The following is a 13819-nucleotide window of genomic DNA, read 5'->3' as shown; positions in this document are numbered from 1 at the left end:
GAATGAGATGGTATGATGGCTGGTTTCACAAGGGTGGTCCAATCTGATCAGATCTGCGTATTAGCTTTTCAGGTGGACTTGATTGGACCAGCCATTGTTCTCTATGGAATGCTGACACCCGTTGGCATCCAATCTGCCAAAAACAGGCGGATGCGGGAAACTATTCTCCATCCGTCCGGCAGATTGGATGGAAATGGACAGGTGCTCCGTTTCCATTCGACTGCCTCAGAGAACAGTGGGGCTGTGTCCGTATCCACACTGCATAGCTGAGTGGACACAGACCTGTCATCTGCCTGCTCAGCAGAGAGATCCCCTGCTGAGCAGGCGAATGCACATTACAGAGTCCGCCCGTGTGAAACCAGCCTAAGTGTCCACAAACTTTTAGCCACATTTAGTGTATTTGTGGTTACTAGTATTTAATCTACCTTTTGCAGTTCACAAGTAGCCTGAAAAAGAGATCACACAAAAGATTATAGTTGTAAAATATTTTATTTGTAAATGCTGATCTTCTAAATCTGCTTCCACAAATTCCAAAACCCATAACACTCTGTATACTCCAAAAATCATTTTTTGCCAACATTAGATACTATTTTACAGGACAGAAAAAAAATGAACTGTAGGACAAATACTGGTAGGATGTTGAGATATTTTACAAGAAGAAAAATATTCAAGAAACAATTTCATACAGCTATTTACCAAGAGAAAAAAAATATATACAATTAATTTCTTTTGTACGATAAAAAATACATCATGCCATATACATTACAAGTTCAAGACTGTGTGACTGAATAGATCAAGAGCATACAGTCGACTTCCATTGTGCACACAAATAAAAAGCTTTTTTTTTTATATTCAGCCTGTGAAGTGTCAGTACCGGAATTTGAAGTAGAAAAAAAAAAAAAATTCAAAAGCAAACTTTCTACAAGCAAGCACAAATTGTATCTTTTTAAGAAATGTAAACAAAAATTCTTACAAATGTTTTAAATTAAATTTTTCCAAACCCTACCTCCAAAGTTCTGCAGTTGCAAGTACTGTATTCTACAATTAATCTTTTTTTTTTTTTTTTAATTTAACAATAGCAAAAATGCTATCATGAATCATTTTCCGTTCTCATGATTCATTTATTATCTGATGACCTAAACCTGACATTTTTTTTTCCTTTTTTATACGTATGCTGATAGGAAAAGGAAAAAAAAAAAAAAAGAAGGAAAAAAAGAAAAAAAAAAAAAAGCACAGCCCTCCATTTGGGTAGTTTTAGCAGATATTCACAGTTATCAAAAAATATAAGCACAAAGAACCTGACTCGAAAAGAACAGGGATGTTACAATTTGACTTGAAATGTGAAAACAAAAACAAGCAGGACCAAACTTGATCAATGTTAAACCAAAAAGAAAAAAAATACATGCCATCAAATTTAAAACAAAAAGACCACAATTTTCTCTAAACTTTAAATTTTTTTTTTTTTTTTTTTTGGTAAGAACCAAAAAATATAAATTCTTATATGATACAAAAAAATCACATTGTAACATCCCTATCTTAATTTTTTTTTTTTTCAAAATTAGCACCCAAACTGCTGCAGAGTCTGGTAGCATTTGGTCAATCACTATTTTATAATGTATTATATTTTCAAATTATTTACACAGCTGTACAAAGTAACATAATTTTTGTTAATTCTGCAAGTAACAGCAGCAGCTTGGCTTTCTTCTATTTTTTTTTTCTTTTAAAAAATAGCTTCATTCAGTTATCCAATAATAAATACAAAAAGTTTCTCTTATTTTACAGAAATAAAAAAAAAAAAAACTACAATAAACTGACTCATGGAATCAAGTATTTTAAATGTATTTTAGTGCAAGTTATTTTCCCTTAGCTCTATCCCTAAGGAAGTCGTTTCAGTACATTCCTTGTTCAGTGGTGTCTACGTTTATTTATTTAGTTTTCTTTATTAGAGGGCCTGCCCCTTTTTCATATAAGGCTGTGGCCAGCACGCTGGGCATCTTCTTTCGCTGGTGATCTCAGTCTTACATTCAGTTATTTGCCCGCTTGCTGACGTGTTTCTTGACCCAGTAAAACATTTTCTTCAGTGAACACGAAGCAAAAGCACTGGACTCGCTCAGAAACCAGCTGCCTGGTCAGAACACCCCAGAGAGGCGTGACAGTGGCCACCTCCTTAGGCAGCATCTAGTTTCACTTGCTAAGCAGGCTTTGAAGACACAAATGTATCATTTTGCCAGCATGTTTAATCACATCTCAGGGACAAGTAAAACCATGGAGTAGCAAGGAATGCTTTCAGTTCATCCATTTCCGGCAGTTAACGGCACCACAGTGGCAGGGGATCTTGTGCTGATCATCTTCAAAATCAAACTTATAGTCATAGCAGAGCTGAAAAGAGAAGACAAAGCAATCAATTTTAATGTAAAAGTGTATGTGTGTTCATAATTACAATAAACGCATAAAAAAAAAAACCATTGGCGTATAAATACGTTTCATAAACATCTGGAGCAGGGACAGTGTCTTGTGCCCCTTGAAATTTTCCACATTTTGTCATGTTACAACCAAAAACGTAAAAGTATTTTATTGGGATTTTATGTGATAGACCAACACAAAGTGGCACATTATTGTGAAGTGGAAATGGTTTTTACAAATATCTGGCTTGCATTTGTATTCAGCCCCCCCAAGTCAATACTTTGTAGAACCACCTTTCACTACAATTACAGCTGCAATTCTTTTTTGTGATGTCTGTCTCAGCTTTGTACATCTAGAGAGTGACATTTTTGCCCATTTTTCTTTGCAGACTAGCTCAAGCTCTGTCAGATTGGATGGAGAGCGTCTGTGAACAGAAAATTTTCAAGTCTTGCCACAAATTCTCTAATGGATTTGGGTCTGGACTTTGGGCAATTCTAACACATGAATATGCTTTGATCTAAGCCATTCCATTGTAGCTGTGGCTGTATGTTTTGGGTCGTTGTCCTACTGGAAGGTGAACCTCCGTCCCCTCAAGTCTTTTGCAGACTCAAACAGGTTTTCTTTTAATATTGCCCTATATTTGGCTCCATCCATCTTCATGTTCACAGAAAAAAAAGTTTTACTGGGTCAAGAAACACGTCAGCAAGTGGGCAAATACCTGAATGTGAGACTGAGATCACCAGTAAAAGAAGATGCCCTGCCCAGTGTTTTGCCAGAGTCTTATATGAAAAAGGGGCAGGCCCTCTAATAAAGAAAACAAAATAAATAAAATGTAGACACCATTGAACAAAGAATGTACTGAAACAACTTCCTTGGGGATAGCGCTAAGATTGGATGGAGAGCATCTGTGAACAGCAATTTTCAAGTCTTGCCACAGATTCTCAATTTGATTTAGGTCTGTACTTTGACTGGGCCATTCTAACACATGAATATTCTTTAATCTGAACCATTCCACTGTAGTTCTGGCGGTGTGTTAAGGGCCATCCTGCTGGAAGGTGAACCTCTGCCCCTTTTTCAAGTCTTTTGCAGACCAACACAAGTTTTCTTCTAAGATTGCTCTGTATTTGGCTTTAACCATCTTCTCATCAACTCTGACCAGCTTCCCTGTCCCTGCTGAATAGAAACATCCCCACAACATGATGCTGCCACCACCATGTTTCACGGTGGGGATGATGTGTACTGTTAGTTTTCCACTGCACATAGCGGCCAAAAAGTAAAATTTTGGACTCATTTCACCGAAGCACCTTCTTCCACATGTTTATTGTGATCACCACATAGCTTCTTGCAAACTGCAAATGGGACTTCTTGGCTTTCTTTCAACAGTGGCTTTCTTCTTGCCACTCTTCCATGAAGACCAGATTTGTGGAGTGCACAACTAATAGTTGCCTTGTGGACAGATTCGCCCACCTGAGCTGTGGATCTTTGCAGCTCCTTGGAGTTCCCATAGGCCTCTTGGCTGCTTCTCTGATTAATGCTCTCCTTGCCCATCCTGTCAGTTTAGGTAGACGGCCTTGTCTTGGTAGGTTTGTAGTTGTGCCATACTCTTTCCATTTTCAAATGGTGGACTGAACAGAGCTCCGTGAGATGTTCAACGCTTGGGATATTTTTTTTATAACCTACTTTAAACTTCTCCATTACTTTAGCCCTAACCTATCTGGTGTGTTCTTTGGTCTTCATGAGGTTTGTTTGTTGACGAAGGTTCTTTAACAAACCTCTGAGAGTTTCACAGAACAGCTTTATTTATACTGAGATTAAATTACACACAGGTGGAATCTATTTACTAATTAGGCGAATTCTGAAGGTAATTGGTTCCACTAGATTCTAGTTAGGGATATCAGAGTAAAGGGGGTGAATACAAATGCATGCCACACTTTTCAGATGATAAATAGTTTTACATTTTTTGTACAAATATATATCATTTTCCTTCCACTTCACAATTATGTGTCACTTTGTGTTGATCTATCCCAATAAAAGACATTTACATTTTGGTTGTAGCATGACAAAATGTGGAAAATTTCAAGGGGTATGAATACTTTTTTAAAGGCACTGTACATACAAATATACATTCTAAATTCATTGCCAAGAAGTTTACATATACTGAGTGAAGTAGTTTTAAGTGTTGGGCTGGGGAGGGTAGAATTACACCATAAGTACTACATTTTAGAGGAAAGTTTCTATTCCTATATACAACCCCAATTCAAAAAAAAAAAAAAAAAAAAATGGGACATTGTGTGTAATCTACATCAAAAAAGAATGCAATGATTTTCAAATCTCATAAACCCATATTTTATTCACAAAAGAAAATAGAAAACACATCAAATGTTTAAACTGAGAAAATGGACCATTTTAAGAAAAAAAATAAAGGTAATTTTGAAATGCTCCACTGACACAGCTTGGGAGCAAACGGGCACCCAAAGGTTGCTATGGCAACACACAAAGAAGAGGAGTAGCCAAGATTGCCGGCGGGGGGACCCGAGAAGAGGAGGATTGGGACCGATCTGTGCAATACCACTGCACAGAGCAGGGGAGTATAAACAGGTTTGTTATTTACATTTTTTTTTAAATTAGACTTTAGTAATTGATATTGGCTTGAATGAAAATGCAAAACCTATTTGAAGTGAACAAAAGCCTACCAACATAGGTCCTTTTTTTTTGTTTAAAAAAATTATAATTCAACAGCTCTAAAAGCTCTAGGAAATCAAGAAAATACTGGAGATCTACATAGAGCTTTGAAAACAGGAGCAGTAGTCAGGTGATGCGTCCTTTAGGCTGAAGGGCAGAAAAAACACGAAGTGTGCAGAAGAACTACTCCCAATGAATGATGTTAGCACTCCTTCACTCAGTCTTAACCTGTAGCATAGTAAAACAAGGAAGTTTAAAATGACGCAACAGTGAGGTAATTCCATGTGCTTCAGCCCAATAACCTTAATCTAATGTAAGTCTTTAGAAATAAGATCACAGCTAAAGCTTTGCCATAGAACTGGACCTGGAAGGTGCTGCATGACTAACCAGTACACTCAGGTCTGGAAAGTGCAAAATGTACAGCACAGTGCCCAAAGGACATACGCCAGGCTATGGGTACAGCCTCCAGTGATAGTGTGATGACCAGCTCCAGCAGAGGTGAACATGGAGTCTGGAAAGAAATCACTGCAGGGAAAAAAAAAAACAGCTGTGTAGCAAAAAGATCTTGACTGAAGTCACCAAGATTAGAGGGCTAACAAAAAGAAAATTAGACCTCTTTTAATCAAAGCTAAAGTAAAGGCATCCAACCCTCCTAAGACACGTGCCCAAATAATTGAGAGATACTGGGTAGAGGAGTGGGTTATCAGGGCGATAGGCTTATTACTTTTCTTTTTGCCAGTACGCCAGCCTCTGTGTACCAGTGGGTAATTAGGAAACCTTTTTTTCACAATTTTATGTTTTATTTGTGACATGAAAATAAATCCCTACAATTAGACAAAACATTGCCGAAAGTTTACATCAAAATAGTGGTTTGACCAAAGACCATAACAAATAACCTTTAAAGCGGTCACAAGCCCTGAATTTACCTTGCTGCGTGCTAAGCAATGTGTCAATAAAAACACTCAAATAACTCAAATACCTCAGGCGGGATTGGTGCTCTGCAGTTACATCACAGTGTCTGCCTCACAAAAATTCTCCCTAAAGGCAAGGCTGTAACCAGGAAAGTGCTGAAGAATAAGGCCCCTTTCACACTGCCACGACTTGAAAGTCACGCAATTTTGGTGCGATTTCAGGGAATGGCTGTGTAAACTCAAGGTCTATGAACCTCAACTCGCAAACTCGGCCCAAAGAGTACAGGGACTACTTTGAAGTCGCACAGATATAAATGGTTATCATTGGAAATCATGGTATGACTTTTCATGTGACTTCATGAGTCTTCATGTGTCGCAGGAAACGTTGCAACAAGTGTGAAAGGGGCCTAGGAAAGTCAATATTGCTTACAGGCAACAATTTGAGCACTTTTATAGGATGGAGCAAAATAACAAGGCTTTGAGGGGAAAAAAAAAAAAAAAAGGTCCACTTTTTGATTGCTTTCACTTATCCAGAAAATTATAAAATTATAAAAATAAAATACAATACCTCTTCACCCTTTTGTATCCTGCGGTTGGAGCTGATAATTATCTTATGCCCCTTCTCAAATGTTACCATTTCAGCCACACAGTTAGGTGCACATGAATGGTTAATATACCTAAAAACATAAGATCAGCATTACTAGCTGCTGCACAAAAGATACAGTATAAAATAAAGCCAGTGGTTACATGAACATCCTGAAAATGCATTCAGAGAAAATTGCTATTAGGTATCTCCACACAAAATGTTCATATCCCACAATTGGCTTTTTACATTACCATTATCAACAGTTTAGACGGATGGTGGACTATGGCTCAAAGACCTACTGTCCAACCGTACAAGGTTCCAGGGCCAATTCACACCAGTGCGTTGATCTGCGTTTTAGTGCAGCTGTAAACCACAGATCAACGGAAGGAGTTCTGAAAAAAAATTCCCATTTGTCCTATTCACACTATAATGCTGCGCATGCAAGTCAATGGACATCACAAATGTATGTCAGTGCTCGTTAAAACGCGATTAAATTGGATGGAAAAGTACATACATTTTAATGCAAGTCAGTGTGAATTGACCCTCAATGGCAGCATGTTTGATACGGTCACTTGCAAATTTATGTATCATCCAAAGTGTATAGGTTAAATGAGGCAAACAGATTAAAGGATGGGTTCACCTTTTGTAACATGTTACACTCATATTCAGGGTGTAACATGTTACAAATGTACCTGCCCCTGCACCCTGCCGATCCTCCATTTTGGCAGAAAGAGGGGGCAGAAAGAGGGGGGATCTTATCCCCCCCCCCACTTGCTGCCACCATCTAAAGAAAACGCGGTGGGGCAGGTGTTCTGTGAACAAATGAAATACAACTACAGACAGCCTTGGCGGCTGTTGGCTTGTAGTTATCAATGAAATACCATGGTGCGGATGAGCGCTGTGGTAGTTCATCGAGTCTTCCTGTCAGTGTGAAACGACCTATCTGTACAGGCAGGTTACACTGGCATTGGGAGACCTGCATGGAATCGGCAATCTGCTAATTGCTGGTGCAATGCTTTCCAGGCTCCTAAAACAAAAAATAGCAGATGCACATTTTTTTAACCTGCAAAAAAAAAAAGAAAAAAAAAGAAAAATGTGCATTTATTATTTTTTGTTAAAAGGTGAACTTATCCTTTAAATGTCACATGCACTTCTTGTGGCAAATACAAGCAGCCATGCTGACACACATTATGCAGGCATCATTCACTTTTGCCACCATTAGGAAACTGATGCGCATCCAATGCTGGAGTAAGAGCACATAGTGATAAGTTGCTTAAAAGTGGTTAGACCAGACTGGAAGCACTGAGATGCAAAGGAGGAGGGGAAAAAAGGTTGAAAACAGTAATTTATGAAGAAAAGAAAACCAATGGAACTTGTTTCTCTTACACAGTGCTTTAGATCTACTTTAAAGATTAAATTATATATAACACACCATATGGCTGAGCTAGAACTCAAGATAATATATTTGGTATCACAAAATAAGGTGTTTAAACACATCAAATCTCAAAAGCGCAGCTAAGCATAGCGTTTCTACATTACTACTTAAAACAAAGCTAGCTTTACTCAGAGTACAAAAGAGCTTGAAAACTGTACTTGATGTATTACAAACCTTGCAGGTCCTCCAGTTAATGTGGCATCAATTACATGTTCATTGTCCATACGGAACATATATACACCACGATTCTGCAACAAAAGTTTCAGGCAAACATGTCTTTAGAATGAATATTGAAATAATACTAATATACAGATCCCAAAACTACACAGGAGGACACTCTCTTATAGTTCGTTCTAAAGGGTAAATCCAAATTTAAAGAGGAATTAAACTTCCTTTACTAACTTTTACCCTATAGGGTAAACCTATAATAAGGCTTACCTATAGGTAGAGTAAAGATTAGGAGATTAGGAGATTTTCACATTACAAGTGAAATCACCGATGCATGCGCTCTGAAGGAAAGGCCACCCGTGCCGTTCCTTCAGAACCCTGTGCTGTGAACGTCGAGAATGATGTCATTGCGGCTCCGGACAGTCGTAGAGCTGGAGCCCACAAACCTGGAAGCAAGACTGGTGAAGATGGGAGCCCCTGCAGAGCTGACATTGCAGCGTTGGAAGGTTTCACATATTGTGCTAGTATGCACATTATGAGTTTACTTTGCAGGGGGAAAAAACAAAAACAAAACTCCAGCAGTATACAACCGCTTTATACATGTATTATATATTGCAGCAGGCATTTGTGATTGGAGTTCCCAATTTATTTTCTTGTGTGAAATACTTTTCCCCAGTTCTTAACTGGAGATCCTGCCAGTCAATGCACTGGTCCATTTGGCTTCCTGCAACAGGGTGACAATGCTAAACTACTGCACCTTCAATACAGCAGTAGTGTTCTCACCCCACCAAGGGCAGGACTACATGATGCCACACTAATGTACCTGCAGTCAATACTTAGCTGGCCTATCAGCCCTACCCACACTTTCTGCATTCTCCTTTTATGCTTTATGGATGAGATTTCCTCACAGAGCAGCACATGAATATGGCAGCTGAAGTCTGCCCCTATTGCAGGGACATCCCAGGGTTCTCCCTTTTCTTAGCCCTGGTCCTGCAGACAGAGATGTGCTATAGTGGTCAAGTGGCCACTGAGAAACATCAGAAAAAAAAGATGTTTAGCAAGGTTGTTTGTGGTAAAACATGCATCAATCAGGTTTTACTTGCATGATACCAAGAGGGAGTTCAAAGCACTGGCTCAACATTTACTTAAAACTACTTTACATAGATAGTATACCTGAGATTCATACAGCTTCTCTTTTCTATTGGCTACTTCATTGCGTATTATGGTTCCAATGTATTCAATCACCATAGTGTGCTTTTCAATATCTCTAGCAGCATATAACCCCAGACCCTGAGGAAAAAAAAAAAAAAAAAAAAAAAGAACATGGAGAAAAAAAATTAGTTGATTGAACCAGTAAGGTAGCTGGCAAGTTTGATCGAAAAAAAATCTATTTTTATTTAAGTGATCATGTCACTACTAGGTCAAAATAGCAAAACTGATCCCTGTAAATAGGCGCTATATATATTTACCTTTCCAGTTGCCTTTGTCTTGAATGCGGATGCTGCATCTTGGCCATTGCAGGTACTACTTTGGGTGGGTGGAATACCTGCTATTCCCTCTGCATGCTGTGGTTCCTCCCGATGGTTAGTACCTCACTAAAGGACATAGACATCAGTGTGTCCGTGTCCAACCACTGTGTGCCGTGGGGGATACATGTATTTGACCCATCTGACTGGTCAAATACTTGCAGCAGTTGAGGAGCAGTGTTGCAGCACCTTTTCAAGACACAAGGTGCTGGACAGGTAAGAACACGCTTTTCCTTTTACATGTAATTATTTAATTTTTTTGGTGTTTTTAACCCTGTAGTGACAAGATCACTTTAAAGTGGTAGTAAATTCCCTATTGTTTACTTGTACCCATAGGTAAGACTAAAATAAGGCTTACCAGTAGGTACAGTAAATATCTCTTAAATGTGAACCATTTCGATTTTTACTATAATAGCAGCTGATGGCATCACCGTCGCATGCGCACTCTGCTCTCAATGGATGGTGTGACGTTCATTGAGAGAGCCAGGCATTGGCTGTAACTCCCATGCGCATGTAAGGGAGCAACACCATCATGGCTTGGCCAGTCAAACAGCCGAAGCCTGCAAACCCAGAAGGAAAACCGGGTGAAGATGGAAGCCTGACAGCAAGCCGGTAGAGGGCTTTGTTTTAAGGCAAGTCTTTCATAATGTGCAAGTATGCGATGCTGGGACAACACTATCATGTAAATCCCGATGCCTGTGCAGGTTACAAATGTCTGAAAGCTCCTTCAGCAACTTCTCCTGTGATCAAACTATGCAGCCTTGTTTTGTAACAAAGTGAGGAGAGAAGATCTGCTTGCATAACCTAGACTTAAAGCGGGAGTCCGCCGGGACTCCGTGTTTTTTTTAAATGTTTTTTTTAAAGCCAGCAGCTACAAATACTGCAGCTGCTGACTTTTAAAATAGTGACACTTACCTGTCCAGCGCGCCCGCGATGTCGGCACCCGAAGCCGATCTCTCGATCGTCTCTCGGGTGCTGCCGCCGCCATCTTGGGTATGGGAATCAGGAAGTGGAGCCTTTCGGCTTCATTTCCCTATTGCGCATGCGCGAGTCGCGCTGCGCAATAAGGATGGACCCGCTGCCTCTGGGATCTGTGTGTTTCCCAGCAGGCAGCGGGGGACTTTCGGAAAGGGGCGTAATCTACGCCCCTTTCCGCAGAGAGCTATCCCGGAAGTGGGTGCAGATACCTGTACTGTACAGGTACCTGCACCCCCCTCCCCCCTGAAAGGTGCCAATTGTGGCGCCGGAGGGGGGGAGGGTTCCGATGAGCGGAAGGTCCACTTTAGGGTGGACCTCCGCTTTAAGGCCCGTACACACAATTCAAAAATCAGAAATGAAAATTTTGTCCGATGAACGATCTGCCGATTTTTTGAATCGTTAGTATGGTGCTTTCAACAGCCAATTCAGTTTTTTTCGTTAGACAAAAGCTGGATGTGAAGACAATAAAATTTTTGTCGTACATGAACTCAACGTCCGATTTTCCTAAAAAAAATCCTAAGAGCAAGACTGCGCATGCTCAGAAACAAAAGAATACATACAAAACTATTCAACACATGATGTCACTTCTTATGTTGTATTGTCGTAAGAAAATTTTTGTATGGTGAATAACCTCTTCACTTTCGACATAAGACTAGCATGCAAGAAAAAAAAAAACGGTTGTCCAAAAGCTGACTGGAGCTCAATATCTGCTTTTTAAGGCTTGAGCGTATTTTCAATGATAATGTTGCTGTGTCTTCTCAGCAAATTTATATAGGTTTGTAAAGTTACAGAAATGCTCTGTTTAAATATTTTCTACTTCTGTGCAAAGATAAAAAACCAACCTGAATCCGAGACCTAGCCAGGTAGACATTGGACTTCCATTCAGTCTTCATCTTCCGGTACTGAGAGGATTTAGTATGGACAAACTGCTTGCTGTAAGGGGCATTCAGTTCTCCAGTAACTGTGCTCTGAAAGGACTTTGAAGTGCTGGTGCTATTCAAGGTGTGAGGCCTGCGGATAGTCACATAACACCACAAAAAGAACAGAACAATGAAGATTACTTTTGCTTTAGGTATAGAGTACATAAAAAGCAAGCCAGAGCAGTCAACAGCAGTATAAACACACAAATACACAACTAAAGACAACAGGGTCTGGAAACAACACACAAGAGCACAGAGCGTTAGAGATGCCTTAAATCATGGGCTGTACAATGTGAAATGAAAAGAAAATACCTTAACACGAACCTCTTGACATGATTATTCATCTTGGGCTCGGAGCGGGAACACCCAGTGGGATTGATGGCCAGAGGGAGCTCCATTAACGGGTTCCGCCCATAACGGAAAGTGTATTTTTCACAAGCCTCAACTCCTGGGAGCTGCAGAATTGAAACATAAACCACAAAGAACACAGATGAGATAAGGGACATCTGTACAGAGCCATTCTAAAATTGAAAGTGATATTAGACCCAAAAGCAAACATACTGCAGCCTACGAATTCCTAGATGTGCTGGCTGCATTCATTTTCTTTTTTAAGCTTGTTTTCTTCTATTTTCATCTGGTGATCTGGCCAGCAAGCTTGTTGTATTTCCAAAGAAACAGCTCTCCAGTAGAATGTATTGGTTTACAGAGTTGAGACAAACCATTTAACTCTAGCAGGGGTGCTTTCGATGGTCAGCTTTATTTCTGTAAAACCTTTATCCCAAAAGGAAAAAACTGTTTGCTGTAACTGCTTATGAAGTTTGAGCTGGAGCTTCCCTTCAATCTCTTAGTGCTACTACATCCAACAGTCCCCCCACCCCGTGGATAATTCACTGGCCCTCTACTTTGCTCCCCCATGCTCACTGGAGCGCTGGGCTGTGGAGGGGTGGGAGCAGAAGGCTGAGGATCTCAGCGCTTTGCTCAGCCGGGTGCTGTTCCAGGCATCTTGGTGGATCCCAACCATATGGTCGCGATCATTCCCCAGCCTGGACGGGCGCAGTGACGTCAGCCAACAGTGGGTTTCAACCCGCTGCCTGCTGAAAAGGGGTCACAGGAGTGCAGAATGAACTGCACTCCTGTGAGCCATAGATGTACAGCTAAACAAGCTTCGTCTATACTTCTACTTTAATGGAGCTGTCAAATGCATGCACATCCGATACACAATCGTGTTTTATGTAGCAGAATCAGTAGATTAATACAAATGTACTCCATTTAGAGAAAGGATTATTAGAACTTCTTTGGTAAAACATACCGATTCTGCGATCCTTGCAACTGCAGATACAGTTAAACCAAAAAGGTCTTCGCCTTTTAGGTAAATGGGAAACAGCCTGAGAATTTCTGAATTCTTCCTGCAGTTTGCAACAGGTTCCAGAATTTTGTCCCAAACTCCTGAAAAACAATGTAATAGAGTACAATTAAGCAACCTTTACAGAAAACATATACATGCTTGTATAGCTGGACACCAGACCATCACACCTATTAGAGCCTCGTTGGCTATGTGATCTCAAAATAATAGGTATTAATAAGGAGTCAGCATTCCCTTTGTAAGTAAAACACTAGTAAAAGCAGCAATGCAGAAGTAGAGTACACCTAGCCCTTCACAAACAAAAATAATCTTCCAATACGATTTTAACTTGGCTGTGATTGGTTGCTGTGGGTTACTTCTTGCCCATTTCAAGCTGTGTCACTATTAAAGCAGTCCTCACCTCAACAACATTTATAGCTACAACAGCAATGTGAAGATCAAGCATAAAAACTCCTTCCCAGTTGAGTGTTTTTTTTTTTTTTTGCCCAAACTTCCTTAAGACCCCTTTCACACCAGGGCGTTTTGCAGGCGCTATAGCGTTAGAGATAGTGCCTGCAATCCGCCCTAAAAAAGCTGCACCATTGTTTGTAGTGTGAAAGCCCGAGGGCTTTTCACACTACAGCAGTGCGCTGGCAGGACGTCCGGGAAAAGTCCTGCCAGCAGCTTCTTTGGAGCAGTGAAGGAGCGGTGTGTTTACCGCTCCTCCACCGCTGCTCCCCATTGAAATCAATGGGGCAGCGCTGTAATAAAAAGCATAAAAATTCCTAATATCAACTAAATAAAAAACAGAAATTATGGGCCAAGGGCTTGTAAAAAGCTCTTTTGGCATGTTGGAAGAGCACAATAA

General features: G+C 40.1%; 1 protein-coding gene across 10 annotated transcripts in view; it reads right to left on the bottom strand.

The window, feature by feature from the left end:
- Positions 1 to 470: 470 nt before the first annotated feature.
- The window catches only part of KMT2C (lysine methyltransferase 2C), a 407832-nt gene continuing 394483 nt past the window's right edge, over positions 471 to 13819 (bottom strand). For 9 of the 10 annotated variants that reach the window (XM_077491169.1, XM_077491174.1, XM_077491177.1 and 6 more), the window contains 7 exons: positions 12919 to 13055; positions 11922 to 12064; positions 11532 to 11700; positions 9359 to 9475; positions 8192 to 8265; positions 6565 to 6673; positions 471 to 2379 (listed from right to left, as the gene is read on the bottom strand). In XM_077491169.1, the coding sequence (XP_077347295.1) occupies positions 2287 to 2379; positions 6565 to 6673; positions 8192 to 8265; positions 9359 to 9475; positions 11532 to 11700; positions 11922 to 12064; positions 12919 to 13055 (842 nt within the window). In that variant the 3' untranslated portion in view covers positions 471 to 2286. The remainder of the gene's footprint in view (positions 2380 to 6564; positions 6674 to 8191; positions 8266 to 9358; positions 9476 to 11531; positions 11701 to 11921; positions 12065 to 12918; positions 13056 to 13819) is intronic. The other variant, XM_077491171.1, reaches the window with a different exon arrangement.

The sequence above is a fragment of the Lithobates pipiens genome, unplaced genomic scaffold (assembly GCF_037356315.1).
Source record: "Lithobates pipiens isolate NorthernLeopardFrog02 unplaced genomic scaffold, aLitPip1_a1.2 Scaffold_19, whole genome shotgun sequence".
Lineage (NCBI taxonomy): Eukaryota > Metazoa > Chordata > Amphibia > Anura > Ranidae > Lithobates > Lithobates pipiens.
This window is presented reverse-complemented; position numbering and strand designations above follow the sequence as displayed.